Source organism: Sorex araneus, chromosome 3 (genome assembly GCF_027595985.1).
Source record: "Sorex araneus isolate mSorAra2 chromosome 3, mSorAra2.pri, whole genome shotgun sequence".
Lineage (NCBI taxonomy): Eukaryota > Metazoa > Chordata > Mammalia > Eulipotyphla > Soricidae > Sorex > Sorex araneus.
The window spans coordinates 151,979,879-151,998,033 of NC_073304.1; the positions used below are offsets into that span (position 1 = coordinate 151,979,879).

Genomic DNA, 18,155 nt, shown 5'->3' on the forward strand with positions numbered 1-18,155 from the left:
GAACAAGCCCTGAGCCCAGGGCTTTCTCTCCAGCTAAGGAGGCGAGGTGTCATGGCGTCCCATGGCCACTAGAGGCTCCCGGTGGGGCAGGGTATGGGGGCTGTGTATATATGATCTCCCCCTACCCCCGCCTGGCCTGAGCTAAAATAATAAAATGCTGAGCTCACTGTTCCCCCTCCCTCTCCCCGGCTCCTGCTGCCGAGGGACAGTGGCTCCAGGAGAAACGGACAGACCGACCAACAGAGGGGCGGTGAGAAGGGAGATGGCCTCCAGGACGGGACCTGAGGCAGATGGGGGGTTGGTGGGTCAGGGCTTGGTGGGAGAGGGGTGGGCAAGTGTGGCCCCATGGAGAACACGCAGCGTGTCCCTGTCTGTTCTGCCACTGCCCGCCACTCCTGCGCTGCTCACACCGGCAGCTAAGTGGCCCACGCTTGGGAGTCTTCAGTCAGCCTGGCATACGTGTGCGGCTTGTGTGTTTTTCATTTTGTAAACGATTAGGCACACTTAATCGCCTCCCTGTCTTTTGGGAAACGTCATCCCATTTAGAAGGCATTTCCCATCCGCTGGTCTGGTGTCACCTTCCCATCCAGAGCCAGGGACAAATTCTGGGGACTCGGCCATATCTTCGGAAATTCTATCACCAAGTCTCCCAGTCTGATACTCCATTTCACCTGACCGTTTGTTTTTCCTTAGTGTCTAGGATTTGGACAAACAATGAAAATCTATATTCGACAGTGAAGAGGGAACGAGGTGGGGGCGGGTAGGGGAACCTCCAGCCCCAGAGCCTCTGTGCCTTCTCAAAAGTTTAGGAAAAGGCTAGTTACAGTGAGGAGGAAGATCTCTCCCTGAAGTTCTCTGCTGCCCCCCCTCCCTTTCAGCAGGAACTGGGCCACGGGCCAGCAGCACTGGCAGGGCCCCTGGCAGCTGGGTGAGAGCAGGAGGTGCCGGGGCGTGCACGGGAGCAGCGCTGTGTACAATGGGGAACGAACCACTCGGACTCGACCGGCTTCCCCGGCCACAGGCCTGAGCCGAGGAACAGAAAAGAGGCTTATTTGGGGACTTCTTTTTCTGGTGGGGGGAACTGGGGTGGGCCATACCTGCTGTGCTCAAGGCTTACTCCTGGCTCTGTGCTCAGGAGTGGTGCCAGGGATAGGACTCGGGCCGGCTGCACCCACGGTAAGTGCCTTACCTGCTGCACTATTTCTCTAGTCCTGAAGACCCAGGTTTAGATCAAACAACTCGGCCTTCCCCACCCTCCCAGGCCTGGCCCCTCTCCTAACTCCAGTCAGAATCCACTTCCTACTGGGTACCACTGCTTTTTGTGTGTGTGTCTCTTCTGCATACACATGCATCGCCCCATTGTCCTCTGACTGTCCCTTTGTCCCTCAGGCTCTGTGGGTGCCACGCAGGGCACGGGGTGGGGTCCACCATGTCATCGTATCAGAAGGAACTGGAAAAGTACAGAGACATAGATGAAGATGAGATCCTCAGGACCCTGAGCCCCGAAGAGCTGGAGCAGCTGGACTGTGAGCTGCAGGAGATGGACCCTGAGGTAAGGGCGCCCACGCGGGGCCTGGCCACGGGGGAGAGCAAGAGTCTGGGTGGCTCTGATCAGAGACACCTCTAGGACCTGGAGGCTGTTTTCTTTATTTTGCCCTGGCCACATCCGGTGATGCTCAGGGCTTACTCCTGACTCTGCACTCAGGGATCACTCTGGCGAGCTCAGGGGACTATATGTGGTGTGGGGGATGGATCCCAGGCCCACTGTGTGCAAGGCTAGCACCCGCCCGCTGTTATCCTCCTGGCCCCCAGTCTGACTTTCTTCCCCAAATTCCCGGTGAAGAACATGCTCCTCCCAGCGGGGCTGCGACAGCGTGACCAGACCAAGAAGAGCCCCACAGGCCCCCTGGACCGAGAGGCGCTCCTGCAGTATCTGGAGCAGCAGGCGCTGGAGGTCAAAGAGCGGGATGACCTGGTGCCCTACACCGGCGAGAAGAAAGGTTTGCAGCCACACTGCTGCCGCCACCTCCGCTGCCCAGGACTCGGCTGGCCCACACCTCCACGACTGCCTGCGGCTTTGGGCTGTCCCTGGAGCTTGGGCCTGATCACACTCAGGATTCTCCGTGCCCCACTCCTGGGGAGGGCAAGGAGCTGGCCTGGTGGTGGGGCCTTCAGGGAAGTGAGCACCCTGGGGCCCTGAGCCGCCTTCCTCCCACCCAGGAAAACCCTTCATTGAACCCAAGAGGGAAATTCCAGCCGAGGAGCAGATCACCCTGGAGCCTGAGCTGGAGGAAGCTCTGGCCCACGCCACTGACGCCGAGATGTGCGATATTGCAGGTGGGCAATCGAGGAAGAAGCGGCAGGGAGGAAGTGGGGAGAGCAGGGCTTTCTCAGGAGAAGGCTGGATCGAGGATGTGAGTGTGTGAAGCATCCGCACAAAGCTGCTGTTTTCTGTTTGATATACATATGTGCTTTAATTGAACAAAGCCATTTTTGGTTTTGTATTTTGTGTTGGGGCCACACCTCATGGTACTCAGGAAAGTCTCCTGACAATACTTGGGGGACCATGGGGCACTGAGCACCTAAAATTATTATTATTATTATTATTATTTGCCCTTTGGGTCACACCTAACGATACACAGGGGTTACTCCTGGCTCTGCACTCAGGAACCACTCCTGGCGGTGCTCAGGGGACCATATGGGATGCTGGGAATTGAACCCGGCTTGGCCACGTGCAAGGCAAACACCCTACCCGCTGACTGAGCACCTAAAATTGAACCTCTGCATTCCAGGTGTGAATTTCAGCCTTTAGCGTCTCCCCACCCCACAAGGTTGATATTGCCTTCATTTTAAAGTATGAGAGGACTGGAGAGACACTACAGTGGGTAAGGCACTGGCCTTGCATACAGCCAACTAGGATCAATACCAACCACTACCTAAGATCCCCTGGCAGACCAAATAGTCACCCAGCATGCCAGGAGTGATCTCTTGAGTGCAAAACCAGGAGTAAGCCCTCAGTATTGCCAGATGTGGCCAAAAAGAACAAAAGAAAAAGAAAAATAGAAAATAAGAGTCTGACAGATGCCCTTATAGCTCCTTATGGACCTGCCTGAGCTTTTTCAGTGTTTCTGAAAAATCACTCTGCCTGCGGGGCCTGAGAGAGAGCACAGCAGGAAGGGCAATTGCCTTGCATGCAATCAACCTGGGCTCAATCTCCAGCATTCCACCTGGTCTTCCCAGATCTGCCAGGAATAAACCCTGAGCATCGCTGGGTGTGGCCCAACCCCAGCTCAGGGGTTACTTCTGGTTCTTCACTCAGGAATCACTCCTGGTGGTGCTGGGGGATCATATGGGATGTGGGAGTTCGAACCTGGGTCGTTCTCATGCAAGACAAATGCCCTACCTGCTGTGCTATTGCTCGACCCTCAAGGTGCTTCTCTTGCATGCAGCTGACTTGGGTTTAACCCAGGTTTAACTCCATATAATGCCCTGAGCACTGCAAAGAATGATCCCTGAGTGCAGAGCTGAGAGTAAGACCAGAGCGTGTGATCCCAAAACAATAACAAAAAATTCACTGCCCTTGTACACAATCCCTATAGTTATAGAAGGAACCCAGGGCCACGGAGATTGACTGGGAACCTGTTATTGTTGGGTTTTGTTTGAAGCCACTCCCAACAGTACTCAGGGGCTATTTCTGGCTTTGGGCTCAAGGATCACTCCTGGCAGTGCTCTGTGGAACATCTGCGATACTCAGGCTTGAACCAGGCACAGCTTTATCCAAGGCAAGCATCTTAACCCTTGTACTATCTCTTTGGGCCCCAAAGCAGGCACCTCTTTGGAAGAGTTCAGGCTTTAAAAGTGCAACAGCTCCTGGGGCTGGAGAAATAGCACAGCATTTGCCTTGCACTCGGCCGACCCGGGTTCAATTCCCAGCATCCTATATGGTCCTCTGAGCACTGCCAGGGGGTAATTCCTGAGTGCAGAGCCAGGAGTATCCCCTGTGCATTGCCAGGTGTGACCCAAAAAGCAAAAGCAAAAAAAAAAAAAAAAACAAGTGCAACAGCTCCAGAATGCAGTGGGAGTGAGGGCCTGGCAGAAGTCCCTTTTTATCCCCTGCCCTCTGCTTCCTCATGCAGCAATCCTGGGCATGTACACGCTCATGAGCAACAAGCAGTACTATGATGCCATCTGCAGCGGAGAGATCTGCAACACGGAGGGGATCAGCAGTGAGTGTGTACGGGACCCTGCAGCTGGGCCCGGGGTCTGGGGCCAGGTCATGAAGGGTGAAAGGTGGGACAGTGAGAGCACACAGGGTACGAGTCAGAGTCAGTGGTGGGGACAGACAGAGAGGGAGTCCTTCCTGCCTGTACCGACCAGGTGTGGTGCAGCCTGACAAGTATAAACCAGTGCCAGACGAGCCCCCAAATCCCACGAAGATTGAGGAGATCCTCCAGAGTGTCCGTGGCAATGACAAGGAGCTGGAGGAGGTGAACCTCAATAACATACAGGTACGTGGGCCATCTCCCTCCCAGAGCCAGCTGCTGTCCAGGGCAGCCACCAGCCCCCCTTCTCGCATCTCCAACAGGACATCCCAATGGCCATGCTGACCGAGCTGTGTGAGGCAATGAAGACGAACACCCACGTCCGGTCCTTCAGTCTGGCAGCCACCAAGAGTGGAGACCCTATTGCCAACGTAAGGCTAGTGTGGCCCCTTGGCGCCCCTCTACCACGCTGGGTTTCACAGGGTGGTGTTGGGGGTTGTTCCACCCACAGGACGCCCCAAGTGGCCTCTGGCCACTAGCCCTGCCCTGCAGGTCATCTGGCTCTGAAATTCTCGTCTCTGACACCCTACCACGCCACAAGCCCCCTGCGTTTCATTCTCCGCTTTCCCTACGCTGCCGCCCTCTCCCACCTCAGTATGCCGTGCTTCCTGCCTGCTCTCTTCTCTTCTGTCACCTGGAAAGCAAGTCCCTGCCCCTAACCCAAATCCCACCACCCAGGCGGTGGCGGACATGCTGCGTGAGAATCGCAGCCTCCAGAGCCTGAACGTTGAATCCAACTTCATCAGCAGCATGGGGCTCATGGCCGTGCTGAAAGCCGTCCGGGAGAATGCCACGCTCACGGAGCTCCGCGTGGACAATCAGGTCAGCATCTCCCGCCAGGCCCACCCGCTTGCTCTGAGCAGGTCTGCATGAAAACAAACTCCTTTGGAGGGGTGGAGAGTTATACAGCAGGTAGGTGGATATTTACGTTCCACATGGCCGACCCATGTTTGATTCCCAGCACTCCATATGGTCGCCCGGGCCACCGGCAGTGACCCCAAATACAGAGCCAGGAATAAGCCCCGAGTACTTCCATTGTGGCCTCAAGATGAAAAAGAAAACAAACTAAAGACCAAGCCCTGTGGCTCTCCCCAAAGGCCAGTGGCCTGAGCCAGTGACCAGCCAAGGGCATAGCTGACTTCTCTCCTCCCCTGCCCACAGCGCCAGTGGCCCGGTGACGCAGTGGAGATGGAGATGGCCACCGTGCTCGAGCAGTGCCCCTCCATCGTCCGGTTTGGCTACCACTTCACCCAGCAGGGCCCTAGGGCCCGGGCAGCTCAGGCCATGACCCGGAATAATGAACTTCGTGAGTGACAGGGGGTGGGAGGCAGTGGCAGGGTGCAGAGGGCCCTCCTGGATTCTGGAAGCTACTCAGTGACAAGAACCAGGTCCCAGTCAAAGCCATGTTACCCAGAGCAACTGACCTCCCTGAAGTGGCCAGAGGCAGCACACAGCTGCTGGCCCAATCCATGCAGGCAGAGGCAGAAGGAAGAAGCCAGACCTGTTGGGGCAGGACATTTTTATTTGCTGTATTGTTTCCTGCTTTGCTCGTGGGGGTGGGTGGAGCCGTCCAGTGGGCTCTCCCAGGGTTTTTTCCTTATTTTTTTGCTTTTGGACCACACCTGGCAGCTGCTCCTGGTTCAGTACTCAGATGGGACCATGCAGTACCGGGTATTGAACCCAGGACTCCTACATGCTGTCACCCAATCCGACTTGCTGGATTCTTCAGGAGTGTGGTTGAGGGATGCCAAAGAGGAAAGGGAGCACTGTGGAGGGAAGCTGGAGAAGGGACCAATGCCTGCTTCCTGCCTCTCTCACAGGCCGCCAGCAGCAGAAGAGGTGATAAGGCCTGTCCCTTTCCTGACGTGAGCTGGGAGCCCCAAACCCAGAAGTCCTCGCCCACACGTCTCCTGTAAATAAAGGTCCTTCTGTCCACTCCGCCTGCCTCCTTCTACGGGCTCTGGGGTGGAAATCTTGGCGCCGTCTCCCCAGGTCACTGCCAGCTTCAGGGGATTATTTATACTCTAGGGAGCAGTGGGCAAGGAGGTTCTGGTTACCAGGAGGAGGTGGGGACGCCCTCCCCAGTGCTCCCCAGAATCCACTAATGCCTTCAGGAGTCTCTTTTTGCCCGCAAGTTACCCCGCCTTGGCGCTGCTCTCAGCTGTGGCTAGGACCCCAGGCCAGGCTTCCCCGTAAGTTTCATGTGCTTTTGGGAGGAAAGGGGTCCTGGAGGTGGGACGCCAGCAAGCACGAAGGGCGTAAGGCTTCCTCCGACAGACTTATTAATAGGGCTGCAGGCAGCTGACGCCTGGCAGGACCTCGGGAGGGGGGGAGGGGTCAGGAATATGGGGAGTCGTGTCCATGTGGGGAAGGCTTGGCCAGCTGAGAATGAGCGGAGCTGAAGGACAGCACTGGGACAGGCCACCTGGCTGGAGGGAAGGCTCGCCCAGCACCTGCTGTGGTTTATTTATGAATTGAGTGGGGGATAGTGTCAGTCCAAGGGAGGGCCAGGGGGCTCCTCCTCATCAGAGTCAAACTCAACATTCGCATCTTTGACCCATCGGCCTTGTCCATCTGGGATCCATCCAGAGCTGGAAATAACAGAGGAAAAAGAACTGGCAGTCAGGGGATAAAAGGTCATTGTGGGCTGGGGGCTGGAGCGATAGCACAGCGGGTAGGGCATTTGCCTTGCACGCGGCCGACCCGGGTTCGAATCCCAGCATCCCATATGGTTCCCTGAGCACTGCCAGGAGTAATTCCTGAGTGTAGAGCCAGGAGTAACCCCTGTGCATTGCCGGGTGTGACCCAAAAAAGCAAAAAAATAAAAAAAAAAGGTCATTGTGGGGGCTGCAGTGATAGCACAGCGAATAGGGTGTGTGCCTTGCATGTGGCCAACTGGGTTCGATTCCCAGCATCCCATAGGGTACCCCGAGCACTGCCAGGAGTAATTCCTGAGTGCAAAGCCAGGAGTAACCCCTGTGCATTGCCAGGTGTGACCCACTCCCCCCAAAAAAAAGGCCATTGTGAAGGTTTGTAAACGGGTGTGCCGTGTGCCAGAGAGAAGCACCACAGAGGAAATGGTTCCCAGACTCACCTTCGTAGGTGGAGGTAGTGGTCCAGAGTGCGTCTCCTGGTGGGGCTCAGAGGGGTAGGGGTAGGGCCGGTGTCGGGCTCCTGGGCTGGTCTGGCTTCCTTGTCTATCCCACTCTGGAGCTCAAGCACCGGGAGTGGTAGAGAGCCCTGGGGGGCGGAGAGTCGGGGGGCTTCTGGTCTGGGTACAGAGGAATCAAAAGCTGTAAGGAGGGGCGAGAGCAGTAGCACAGTGGGGAGAGCGCTCACCTTGCACACGGCTGACCTGGGTTCAATCCTTGGCACCCTATATGACCCCCCCACAATCACCAGCAGTGATCCCTGAAGTACAGGAGTAAGTCCTGCACACGGCTGGGCGTGCACCTCCCAAAGCCGTAAAGAGGTGTGAAATAGGAGGCAGCTCTCTGACTCCCGATGCCTACAGCGGCTCCTCCAGTCCGTTTAAGTGCTCCTCAGAACAAGGGTTTCAGGGGCCAGATGTGCTTGTTCTGCATGCATGTGGCTCTGCTCTGTCCCAGGATTCTGCCTAACTGCTGATAGATTAGGAATCACCAGGATGGAGCTGGAGTGAGAGCACTGTGGGGAGAGTGCTTGCCTTGCACGTGGCTGACCCAGGTTCAATCCCTGGTACTCCATATGGTCCTTTGAGCACCACCAGGAGTGATCCTTGAGTGTAGAGCCAGGAGGAAGCCTAAGCACCAAGGGTATGACCTCCCCAACACCCCGAACCCCCAAAAAAGATCCCAGGAATGGGGTTCAGAGAGTGGGTAGTGTGCTTGCCTTGCACAGTTGACCCAGATCTGATCCCCGGCATCAAATATGGTCCCCCAAGCTCCACCAGGAGTAATCCCTGAGTGCAGAGCCAGGAGTAAACCCTGAACACTGCCAGGTGTGGCCCAAAAACAAAAAAGAAAGAAAGAAAACAATCACCAGGAATGTTCCAGACCCTAAAGCACTATTTGCAAGGTCCTCACAAAAAAATAATTTTCAACCCCTGGAATCAAAAATTTTGGTGAATCAAGTACATTTTGGAAAGTTTAGATAAAACTTTTTTTAAATTTTGGGTCAGGGATGTAGCCCAGAGGCAGAATTCATGCCTTGCATATATGACGTTCAGTGGTCAATCCCCAGACATACCCCCTCCCGCCAAACACAAAATGTTTTCAAGCTTGGGGCTGAGACAATGCCTTAGAGGCAGAGGACACGTCTTAATTTATCCTTTAGTGCTGTGTTCAATCCCCTCCAGCACTAGAAAGAAAAAAAATGAAAAAAATTATTAATTTATTTTTGCTTTTTGGGTCACACCAGGCGATGCACAGGAATTACTCCTGGCGGTGCTCAAGGGACTATACGGGATGCTGGGAATCGAACCCGGGTCGGCCGCATGCAAGGCAAATGCCCTACCCGCTGTGCTATTGCTCCAGCCTCAATTATTTATTTTTTGTTTATGGGCCATAACTGATGGTGCTCAGGGCTTACTCCTGGCTTTGTGCTCAGGAATCAATCCTGGTGGTCTTAGGGGACTCTGTGGGGTACAGATTGAGCCTGCCATACTATTTCTCCTGCCCTGAAAAAAATGTTTAAGTTTTTTTTTTGGGGGGTCACACCTGGCGATGCTCAGGGGACCATATGGGATGCTGGGAATCAAACCCGGGTTGACCGAGTGCAAGACAAATGCCCTACCCGCTGTGCTATTGCTCCAGCCCCAAAAATGTTTAAGTTTTTTAAAAAAAAAATTTTTAATGTGGGGGAGCAGTAGTACAGTGGGTAGGTGTTTGCCTTGCATGTGGCTGACTTGCATTCAATTCCCAGCACCATGTATGGTCCCATAAGCCACACCAGGAGTGATCCCTGATTGCAGAGCCAGGAATAAGTCCCGAGAACAGTTGGATGTTACCCCAAAAGGGGAAAAAAAATCTTTTTTTCACTTGCTGTTCAAGACCGTGTTCTTCCATATCTCAGTTGCTTGTCTCTTTGTTTCTTCTCCATTTCCATTCTGGAGAAGGCCGTGTTCTCTCTTAAACACACACTTCTCCCTTTATCTCCCCTCACATCTTTCTAAATGAGATTCAATAAAAACTATTTTGCTTCACCAAAAAAGAATTTCTGAGCAGCCAATGAAGCTGACTGCTCGCTGCCTCCCAGCTATTGTGCCTGGTTGCAGGCAGCCTCTGGACAGTGTCCGCATCCTGGGGCTTGTCTGGGCTGCTCTAAGGGACCTTGCCATTCTTAGCAGTGGTCTTTCCTCTCTGGTCTCTGCTGGACCCAATCTCAGGTCCAAATAGGTCTGCGGGCGCCTTTGGACAGCCTCACGGCATGCTAGCTGGGGGCCACGCCAACCTGGCCCTCGTTCCATCTGCATCACCGCAGGACCAGGTAACTGCAGCTCTGCGCCAGGACAGGTCCAAGTACCGGGGAGAGGTGGGTCTGCTCTGAGAGGGGCTGAACTGAGGGTGATGGGGATGAATCTGAAACTTGAGAGATGAAATTTGAGGGATGAAAAGCGGTTTATCCCAGATGGCTGTGGGTCAAAGATACCGAGTCATTCATGGAGTCAGACACCTCTGACACAGGACAGATGGTCTCTGCAGTCTTGAGCGCCTCAGAGCTGCTCCAACTCCCTGTCCAGCCCTGACCAGCTCCAGTCCTCAACCCCCATCCCACCACACCGTCACTAGACTGGTTTTTCTTTCCAAGGGGGAGGATGGACAATACACATGGCAGTGCTCAGAGTTGATTCCTGGCTCTACATTCATGAATTACTCCCACGGGCTTGGGGCACCACATGGAATGGTGAGGACCAAACCCAGGTCACCTATGTGCAAGGCAAATACTCTACACACATACTATCGCTTCAACCCCATTCTTCTTTTGCTTTGAGGCTACATCTGGGAGTGCTCAGGGCCTACTCTTAGCTGTGTGCTCAGGAATCACTCCTGGCAGTGTTTGTGGGACTGTAGGGAGTGCCAAAGATTGAACCCAGGTCAGCCATGTGGAAGGCAAGTGCCCTACCCACGCTGCACAACTGCTCCAGTCCTAATAAATCCTGCTTCTTAACAACAACAAAAACAGACCTCACAGATAGAGCTGGAGAGACAATACAGGAGGTAAGGTTCTTGCTTTGCCTGCAGTGATTACTCCAACACCTCGGAGTCACCCCAGATCATCTCCTGCACCCCTGGAGTCACTCCTGAGTACTGCCAGGAGTGACCCAACACCATCCCCACCACCAAAAAAATATATGTTTCTGTAGAGACCTAAAATATAGAAATATTACTACTCAAGTAACACTGCAAAGCGCTCTCAGACCTTTTCTTCAAGACTACAAAACTCTTTTTCCTGAAATATCAGGTAACATCTCTAGAAGCCTTGGACGCATCAGAATACAATTTGGGAGCCATGCTTCTCCTGCCTGCCAGGTTCCAGCGTTCCCAGGCTATACACCTGTTCTTTCTGCGGCAGCAGCTATTGTAGTGGGGAGCTCTGTGCAGCGCCTTCTGAGTGATAAGTCGGGTCTGGGCTAACAGAGGAGCCTGGAAGAGAACAAGAGACAGTGATAGCGCAGCCCAAGAGAGAAAGAAGCAAAGTCCTTCCAGGCTGAAGGTGCAGATTCTGCTGAATACCGCTGCAGCTACCTCGGCTTTGCTCTCTTCCTTCCCGGCTTCCTCCTGCTGTCTGGGATTCTGCTCCAGTCCCTTCCCTGGCTGCTTCGTGCCATAGAAGCGCTGCAGGCCTGCAGAGAAAGGAAAACGGAAAGGCAGAGCACCAAGGACGGTCTCCAAAGATTTGGAGGGGTTATCCCCTGCACTCCCCTCTCCCCGAACTTACTAGACAGATGTTTTTTCCCTGCACGATGGGCGGTAAGCATAGCCAGGGTGTCCAATACAGGTCGGTGGGCACAGATGGCACAAGCAAAGCTGAAGAGCAGAGAAGTTCACTGGTGCCTGGGGAAGGTCCCACCCGTCCTTTCCGAAGCCCAACGCCCGAATATCCAGTTTCCACCACCTACATCCTCCATCCCCACCTGGATCTCCCTACACCCGGTTCTTCTTAAGAAGAAAACTCAACCCGCAGCATCTCGGGCGTGCTCCAGCCCTGACCCTCACCGTCCATCCCGCAGCATCAGCGCCTCATCTTCCGGGATGTAACTGGCCAGCAGGTCACCGACTCTTCGTTTCTGAAGGTGTTAGAGGGAGAAGCCCGTGGGGATCAGCCTCAAAAAAGGGAGAGGCAGAAGGCAAGTGACAGAGAGAGGGCTCGGAAGAGATATGGGCCCGGGGAGGAACCCAGATCGCACGGCAAAGGGGCCAAGCTGCCCGGCTCTGTCTCCCAGCTCTCTCCCGGCACTCCGCGCTGTTGCCAGGAGTGATCCCCGAGCAACAAAAGGGCCCGTTTCCCGCCTGCGGAAAGCAGCTCGAGTGGCTTCAAACGCTCTCCTTCAGCCCTTACTTTGAGCACATTGAGTTGACTCCAATCATCCCCTTCTCGCTTGAAAGACATCACGTCGGTGATTTCCAGAAAAGATTCTAGGCCGCCTCCTGTGCCACTCCGTCCGGGCCACCGTACCAGGAGTGGGCGTGCCCTTCCGGTCTCCTCCGGAAATGCGGTGCACGCATGCGCCACGCCCGCGCCCCCGCCTCCAGCCCGCCGCGGGTACTGCGTTTCCCGCAGTGCCCCGCGGCTTCCGGGGCCCGCGGGACTGTGGGAAATGAAGTGTCTCTTGGAGAGGCGCGGCAGGGCCGGGCGCGGGTGGGTAGTCCGTCGGGGGCGACAGCGGTCTGGACGTGCGGTCCTGGCAGAAGAGTGATCGGCCTGGTGCGGCCGCCGCGGGGCAAGCGGACTGAAGGCTCGGGCGGTGCTCCCGAGCGCCCACCCGGCGCCGGCCTGACCTGTCCGGCCCTCGGGGACCGGCCCGGCCGCGCGGGGCAGACGAGGGGGCGGCCGGCTCCTCTACCCGCGCAGGCGGAGCCGGCGTCTGAAGCCAGTGTGGCCAGCGGGGGTCCCGAGACGCGGGGCGGAGCTGAAGTCCCCGGGGTCGGGGAGACCCGAGGGTGCCGGCGAGGGCGCCCGCAGGACCCGCTGGGCAGGGCCGCCCGACGTCCATGGCGTCCCCGTCCAGGCAGGCCCCGGCCGGCGTCCCCGCGCTGCTGGGCGGGGGCCGCGCGCGCTCCTACGGGAGCCTGGTCCGCGCCGCCTGCTCTCCGGTGCGGGAGCGGCGCCTGGAGCACCCGCTGGCGCCCGGGGACACGCTGGCCGGGCTGGCGCTCCGCTACGGGGTGACGGTGAGTGCGCGGGCGCGGGGCTCTGCCGGGGCGCAGAGGCACGGGCTGATCCGGGACGTGAACACCTTCGCCCGCTTGGTGCCCGTAAAGGTGCAGTTCTTGGCCACCTTTTCCTGACCTGGGCCTGGATGTGACAGGTCAGGTAGCTGAAGTGTTGGAATGGGGATGCCAAAGGTCCTCGCCGCGGGAGAGTGAGAGGACAACGGGGAGGGCGTTGGCCAGGCACGCAGCCAACCAGGTTTCGGGTTCGTTCTCTGATATCCCGAAAGGTCCCCTGCACACAGCCAAGAGTCATTTCTGAGTATTGCCGCTGTCGCCCCAAGCAAACCGATGTCAACAGGATGCAAGGGAGCGCCTTAACCTCTTAACTACTTTTTGACCCCTCAACTATTTATTTAGAAGGTCTTGCATACTTCTAAGCACAGAAGCTTCATAGATCTTGTTTTCCTTTCTTTACTACGTGCTTTTGTGTTTTCTGGGTCTTACCTGCCAGTACTGAAGCTCACTCCTGGTGGGACTGGGGACCTATGGGATGTCCAGGATCAAGCCATTGTGTGCAAGTTATTATCTCTCTGGTCTAGTTTTGTTGTTGTTTTGTTTGTTTTTAATTTGGAAGCCACACCTGGCGATGCTCAGAGCTTACTCCTGGCTCTGCACTCAGGAATCCTCCTGGCAGTGCTCAGGGGACTATATGGGATGCTGGGGATTAAACAAGATCAGCCTTGTGCTAGACAAGTGCCCTCCCCATTGTACTATCTGTCTGGCCCCTCATTTTTCCTTTTTCTTCTGTTGTGTGTTTATGTGTGAACTAAAGCCCACTAAAGCTGTGACCTAAAAGCAATTAGCTATTGTTATTGACTCATTAGCTATTATTATTTATTCATTACCTGTCATAATTCTTCCCTTTTTTTAACATGGGTGGTGAGTGAGGTGGTTGGGCCAGGCTCACTGGTGCTCAGGCTATTCCTGAGTTTGAATTTGGCATCACCCTACCTTTTCCCTGAGAGCCATCCTGTGTTGCTGGGCCTGGAGGCCTTACCTGTTCTGTGACTCTGGCACCTAGCTCATGTTCTTTAGGAAACCTTATGAGCTAGATAGAACTATTCCCTTTGTCGTGTTGTTTTGGAGTCACACCCAGTGGTGCTCAGGGTTACTCTAGCTCAGTAGTAGGTGTCACCCCCAACTATGTTGAGCCCACTGGTCTGCTGAGATTCAAACCCAGGGCTTCACACATACAACCCACTAAGCCACATCCAATGCCCCTCACTGTTTTCTTCCAAAGATAAGGAAATGGGTGTGGGAACGATAGTACTGTGGTAGAGCATTTGCCTTGTACACAGGCCTGAGCACTACTGGGTGTGGCCAAAAACCAAAAACAATTCAAAGATAAGAAAGTAAAAAGTGAGGAAGCTACCTTATTTCACTGCATAACCAACACGCCCTCTTTTTAAATAATATCAGCACAGTTAGTGGAAAAAGCTTCACATAATGGTCACATCCAATTTTTTTGCAAAAAAGAAATTTGACAACAGCAGGTAGGGTGCTTGCCTTGTACATGGCCGACCCAAGTTCCATCCCAGGCACCTCATATGGTTTCCCAAGCCCACCAGGAGTGATCCTTGAGCACAGAGCCAGGAGTGAAAGCCCTGTATACTGCCAGGGGTGTGGCCCCCAATTAAATGTAAACAAAAATATTTTTGGCATAAAATCTGTGATAATTAGTGAGATATAGTACTTTGTCATAAACCTCACAGCTACTGTAGGACTGGAATTTGGACCAGATTGTTTCATTGGAAAACCCTCACATATGGGGCCAGTGCGATAGTACAGTGGGAAGGCTTATGCCCTGTATGTAGCCAACCCAGGTTCCATCCCCAGAACCCCATAGTGTCCCCAAGCCTGCTAGGAGTAAGCCCTGAACACAGCCTGGTTTGGCCCAATACCAGGGTGAGGGGGGGTGGAATAAAGGAGTTAAAAGGGCCAGAATTCCAGCCTGAGCTTTGTCCAGGACGTGCTAGGTAATCTCAGGGAAGTCATTAACCTCTCTGGGTTCCACTTTGGACCCACACCTGGTGTTACTTGTTGGGGGCGACTCCTGGCATCATGCCATGTACAGGAGTCACTCCTGGTGATATTTGGGAGAATGTAATTTTGGGATCAAATTGGGTGCTTTGTGCAATGTCTGGTATATGCTTCAGCTTTTCAAGCTCACTACCCAGTGCATGTTTTTCTGGTTGGTTAAGAGTACCTTAAATGTTTGTAGCTGTTGTTCACACAGATAAAATCTTGGCCGGGGGTGGGGGCGATCAGTTTGGATCACACTGGGCAGTACTTAAGGCTTACTCCGGCTCTTTGCTCAGGGATCACTCCTGGCGGTGTTCAGGGGACCGTGTGTGGTGCAAGGGATCAAACTGGAATTGGCAGTATGGAAGGCAAGGACCTTAGCATGTACTATTGATAAAATTATTTTCCTTCAACAGTAGTTGGATTTTTGGGGTTTTTTTTATCTTGTTTGATTTTGGTTTTTGGCTTTTTGGGTCACACCCGGTGATGCTTAAGGGCTGCTACTGGCTCTGCACTCAGGAATTACTCCTGGTGGTGCTAGGGGGACCATTTGGGATGCCGGGGATTGAACCCGGGTCAGCTATGTGCAAGTCTTAATGCCCTACTGATGTACTATTTCTCCGGCCCTGAATGGTAGTTTGGTGAGAGGCTCCCTTCAGTGCTCACTTGGCCCGAGGGCCACACCTAGCCATGTCCAGTCCAGTGGTTGGTATTCCTGTGTGGCAGTGCGGGCAGCCACCAAGACTAACCTGGTGGGGCTGGGCGGGGGCGTGGGGCCATGCAGACTTGGACTTTGCCTGTGTCCAGCCCTTTGGAATGTACCCCATGCCCCTTTCAAGCACAGAGAGGGCTGGAGAGAGCACAACATTGAGAACCAATGGCATGCTCCAACCCCCTCGCCCCAAGAATGGAAAGCCCCAAAGTACAAAAACGACTGAGAAGTAAAATAGGGACAATTTCATCCTTGGTTGACCTAGGATTAGGTAAAACTATATCACTTTTTTTTAACTTGTTTGTTGCATGGGGATGACAGCTTGGGGCCTTGAGCATCTGGACTGCTGGGCTGTTGCCAGCTCCTGCGCAGCACGTTAAGAGGCTACAGCGGCTGGAGAGTAGGGGTCACTGTCTGCCAGCAGAGAGGGTGGTCGCTTTGCATGTGGCCTGTCAGCCCTCAGGGTTACCCAGGCCCCTCCAGGAGTGATCCCTTGTATGCCCTGAGTACTGCCAGATGTGAGCCCCAAACCAAAAAAATATATAAATAAATGACTGCACACAGGGCTGCATGGGGTGAGCATGTGCTTTTTGAGTCACACCCAGCGATTATCAGGGGTTACTCCTGGCTCTGCACTCAGGAATTACTCCTGGCGGTGCTCAGGGGACCATAGGTGATGCTGGGAATTGAACCCGGGTCAGCTGCATGCAAGGCAAACGCCCTACTTGCTGTGCTACCGCTCCAGCCTCTGAGCATGTGCACTACATGTCAGAGGCCTGGGTTCAATCCTTGACACCATGTGATCTCCTGAGTACCAAGCCAGGAATAGCCCCTGAATACCACCATGTGTGGTCCCAAAAGAAGCCCCCAAAAAAGGCTGTACAAATATAAAATGGGGATGCAATTGGATGATAAAACTGATGGTTTATTGCTGTTACTAATTCCGGTGGCTTTTTTTTTAAAGATGGAACAGATTAAGCGTGCAAACCGCCTTTATACTAATGACTCCATCTTCCTGAAGAAAACCCTCTACATCCCCATCCAGACAGAGCCCAGGGACATCTTCAAGGGGTTGGATTCTGATGACGAGAAGGATGGAGAAGAGGGCCAGTCAAGCAAGGAGGATGTTTGGCCGCACTCAGCAGAGAGGACAAAGACAGAGCGAGGTTTGGGCAGTGCTGGTGGAGCTGCCACAGGCCAGGAGCCTGGCCCGGATCTCTCGGCCTCTGACTTCCTCAAGAAGCTGGACTCCCAGATCCGCCTATCCAAGCAGGCTGCTGCCCAGAAGCTACAGGGTGGGGATATCAGGTAAGCCCACTGTGGTCTTTCTAGACTGTCTGTGGCAGGCCTCTGCCTTCATCCCCCCAGCCTGGCCTGACACACTCAGGGCACCCCATTGACTGAGGCCCGGGGACATCAGGACAAAAGCTGGTGCTGGGCGGGGGAGTGGTGGTGGTGCCTCCTGGGATGGGCCATCCGGTCCAAGCAGCCAGCCCAGTGTTAATGGGACCAGCTTCCTGGGCATCTCTGCCCCACTGCTTCCCTTGGAACTGATCCCCTGTATCCCCCACAGGACACTTACAGCAGATGCAGGACACTTACAGCAGCCCCCGAGCTCCCCCCGGATGCAGCAGCATGCTGTGCTTGGGCCTGTACCACTGACCCGGACCTCTCGCACCCGAACACTGCGGGACCAGGAGGATGAGATCTTCAAACTCTGACACAGTGGCCCCTGCAGAAGTGCCACATGGAAGCAGCTGCTGCTGGGAACAGACTGCCTGAGGCTGAGGATGTGGTTCCTCACCACTGCCGCCGCCTGGCCCTTCTGGGTCCTGGTGCAAGGCTAGTGGCCAGATGGACCCTCCTAGGCTCTCCTGAGGGCAGCGCTGCCCTCTAGATCAGGTGCTCTGGATGTCCCGGCCCACCGCTTGGCCTTAGAGCAGGGAGGCAGGAGCCCCTTTCCCCAGCCCAGTCTGCCCACTTCCTGCCCATCCCCAGTTTTGTAATCTTATTTATTTGGTGCTATGTTGAAGTCCTATTTATTTGCTCTCTCTTACTCTTTTCCCTCTTCACTGACAGTTGGGACTTCTATAGGCCTCAGGTCCAGGTGTCCCAGGAATTGAGGGTAGGCTGCGTCCCTACCTACTTAGCCAGGTTCAGGATTAGAAGGAGCTAGGTGTGGTCAGCAGAGAACATGGATGGGGGCTAAGGCAGGGTGCAGCCTCTCTTTACCAGTTCATTTTCTGCATAACTCTTGGGCTAACCGAGCAGAGCGGAAGCTCCGGCAGGCTCCGGGCCACCCCCAACCCGGCCTCTGCTGGGGAGCTCAGGGCCAGAGCAGCTCTGCTGTGGAGTTGGCAGAGGATGGAAGTGAGTCTGGGGGGCTCTGTTAGGCCACCCAGGCCCATCCGTCTGGGGCTGGTTGCTCACTACATTATTTGCTGCTCCTAGCCCAAATTTTCCCACCAGGTTCTTGGCATTTTCTTAAATGACAGTAGGCGAGGATGGGTGACAGGGGAGCTCAGCAGCCTTCCTCTGTCCTGTGGCCATCACAGGTCGGAAAGGCTGGAGAGATTAAACAGTGAGCCCTCGGCACGTTTCCGTGGTTTTATTTCTCCCAGGATCGTCTCCCTGTTCGCGTCTGCCCTCTGCTCTGGAACGGAGCCCACAAGGGTCACTTGGGGT

General features: G+C 54.8%; 3 protein-coding genes and 1 pseudogene across 5 annotated transcripts; 3 read left to right on the plus strand and 1 right to left on the minus strand.

Annotated features, from left to right (window-relative positions):
• The first annotated feature begins 1,161 nt into the window (after window positions 1-1,161).
• On the plus strand, window positions 1,162-5,636 carry TMOD4 (tropomodulin 4). The gene is made up of 9 exons (XM_004618085.2): window positions 1,162-1,176; window positions 1,390-1,552; window positions 1,844-2,000; window positions 2,221-2,337; window positions 4,137-4,226; window positions 4,378-4,508; window positions 4,586-4,693; window positions 5,001-5,144; window positions 5,484-5,636. Exons 2-9 carry the CDS (start codon window positions 1,430-1,432, stop codon window positions 5,634-5,636), a joined length of 1,023 nt encoding a protein of 340 aa, XP_004618142.2. The 5' UTR covers window positions 1,162-1,176; window positions 1,390-1,429.
• Window positions 5,637-5,832: 196 nt separating this feature from the next.
• Window positions 5,833-12,018, minus strand: SCNM1 (sodium channel modifier 1). 2 transcript variants are annotated; one of them, XM_004618084.2, is made up of 7 exons: window positions 11,862-12,018; window positions 11,519-11,589; window positions 11,241-11,329; window positions 11,048-11,145; window positions 10,857-10,945; window positions 7,417-7,593; window positions 5,833-6,913 (listed from the first exon to the last, which is right to left on the minus strand). In XM_004618084.2, the coding sequence occupies exons 1-7, from the start codon at window positions 11,910-11,912 to the stop codon at window positions 6,814-6,816; spliced, it is 675 nt and encodes a 224-aa protein (XP_004618141.1). In that variant the 5' UTR covers window positions 11,913-12,018; the 3' UTR covers window positions 5,833-6,813. The 2 variants fall into 2 exon arrangements, with proteins under 2 accessions (XP_004618141.1, XP_054986373.1); XM_055130398.1 differs by having other exon boundaries at window positions 11,519-11,626; window positions 11,862-11,999.
• Window positions 9,521-9,641, plus strand: LOC129403954 (small nucleolar RNA SNORA70; annotated as a pseudogene).
• Window positions 12,019-12,072: 54 nt separating the features above from the next.
• Window positions 12,073-18,065, plus strand: LYSMD1 (LysM domain containing 1). 2 transcript variants are annotated; one of them, XM_055130399.1, is made up of 3 exons: window positions 12,073-12,694; window positions 16,435-16,778; window positions 17,055-17,190. In XM_055130399.1, exons 1-3 carry the CDS (start codon window positions 12,515-12,517, stop codon window positions 17,173-17,175), a joined length of 645 nt encoding a protein of 214 aa, XP_054986374.1. In that variant the 5' UTR covers window positions 12,073-12,514; the 3' UTR covers window positions 17,176-17,190. The 2 variants fall into 2 exon arrangements, with proteins under 2 accessions (XP_054986374.1, XP_004618140.1); XM_004618083.2 differs by having other exon boundaries at window positions 12,080-12,694; window positions 17,044-18,065.
• The last annotated feature ends 90 nt before the right edge of the window (window positions 18,066-18,155 follow it).

What these genes read in the sequence shown, in the direction of transcription:
- LYSMD1 (XM_004618083.2), top strand. Translation starts at nt 12,515, where the DNA reads ATGGCGTCCCCGTCCAGGCAGGCCCCGGCCGGCGTCCCCGCGCTGCTG. An exon ending in CGCTCCGCTACGGGGTGACG is followed by an intron (nt 12,695 to 16,434) that starts GTGAGTGCGCGG and finishes TTTTTTTTAAAG; the next exon opens with ATGGAACAGATTAAGCGTGC. An exon ending in CTACAGGGTGGGGATATCAG is followed by an intron (nt 16,779 to 17,043) that starts GTAAGCCCACTG and finishes TATCCCCCACAG; the next exon opens with GACACTTACAGCAGATGCAG.
- TMOD4 (XM_004618085.2), top strand. Translation starts at nt 1,430, where the DNA reads ATGTCATCGTATCAGAAGGAACTGGAAAAGTACAGAGACATAGATGAA. An exon ending in TGCAGGAGATGGACCCTGAG is followed by an intron (nt 1,553 to 1,843) that starts GTAAGGGCGCCC and finishes TTCCCGGTGAAG; the next exon opens with AACATGCTCCTCCCAGCGGG. An exon ending in CTACACCGGCGAGAAGAAAG is followed by an intron (nt 2,001 to 2,220) that starts GTTTGCAGCCAC and finishes CCTCCCACCCAG; the next exon opens with GAAAACCCTTCATTGAACCC.
- SCNM1 (XM_004618084.2), bottom strand. Translation starts at nt 11,912, where the DNA reads ATGTCTTTCAAGCGAGAAGGGGATGATTGGAGTCAACTCAATGTGCTC. An exon ending in AGGAAGAGAGCAAAGCCGAG is followed by an intron (nt 10,946 to 11,047) that starts GTAGCTGCAGCG and finishes GTTCTCTTCCAG; the next exon opens with GCTCCTCTGTTAGCCCAGAC. An exon ending in TGCTGCCGCAGAAAGAACAG is followed by an intron (nt 7,594 to 10,856) that starts GTGTATAGCCTG and finishes CTCTGTACCCAG; the next exon opens with ACCAGAAGCCCCCCGACTCT.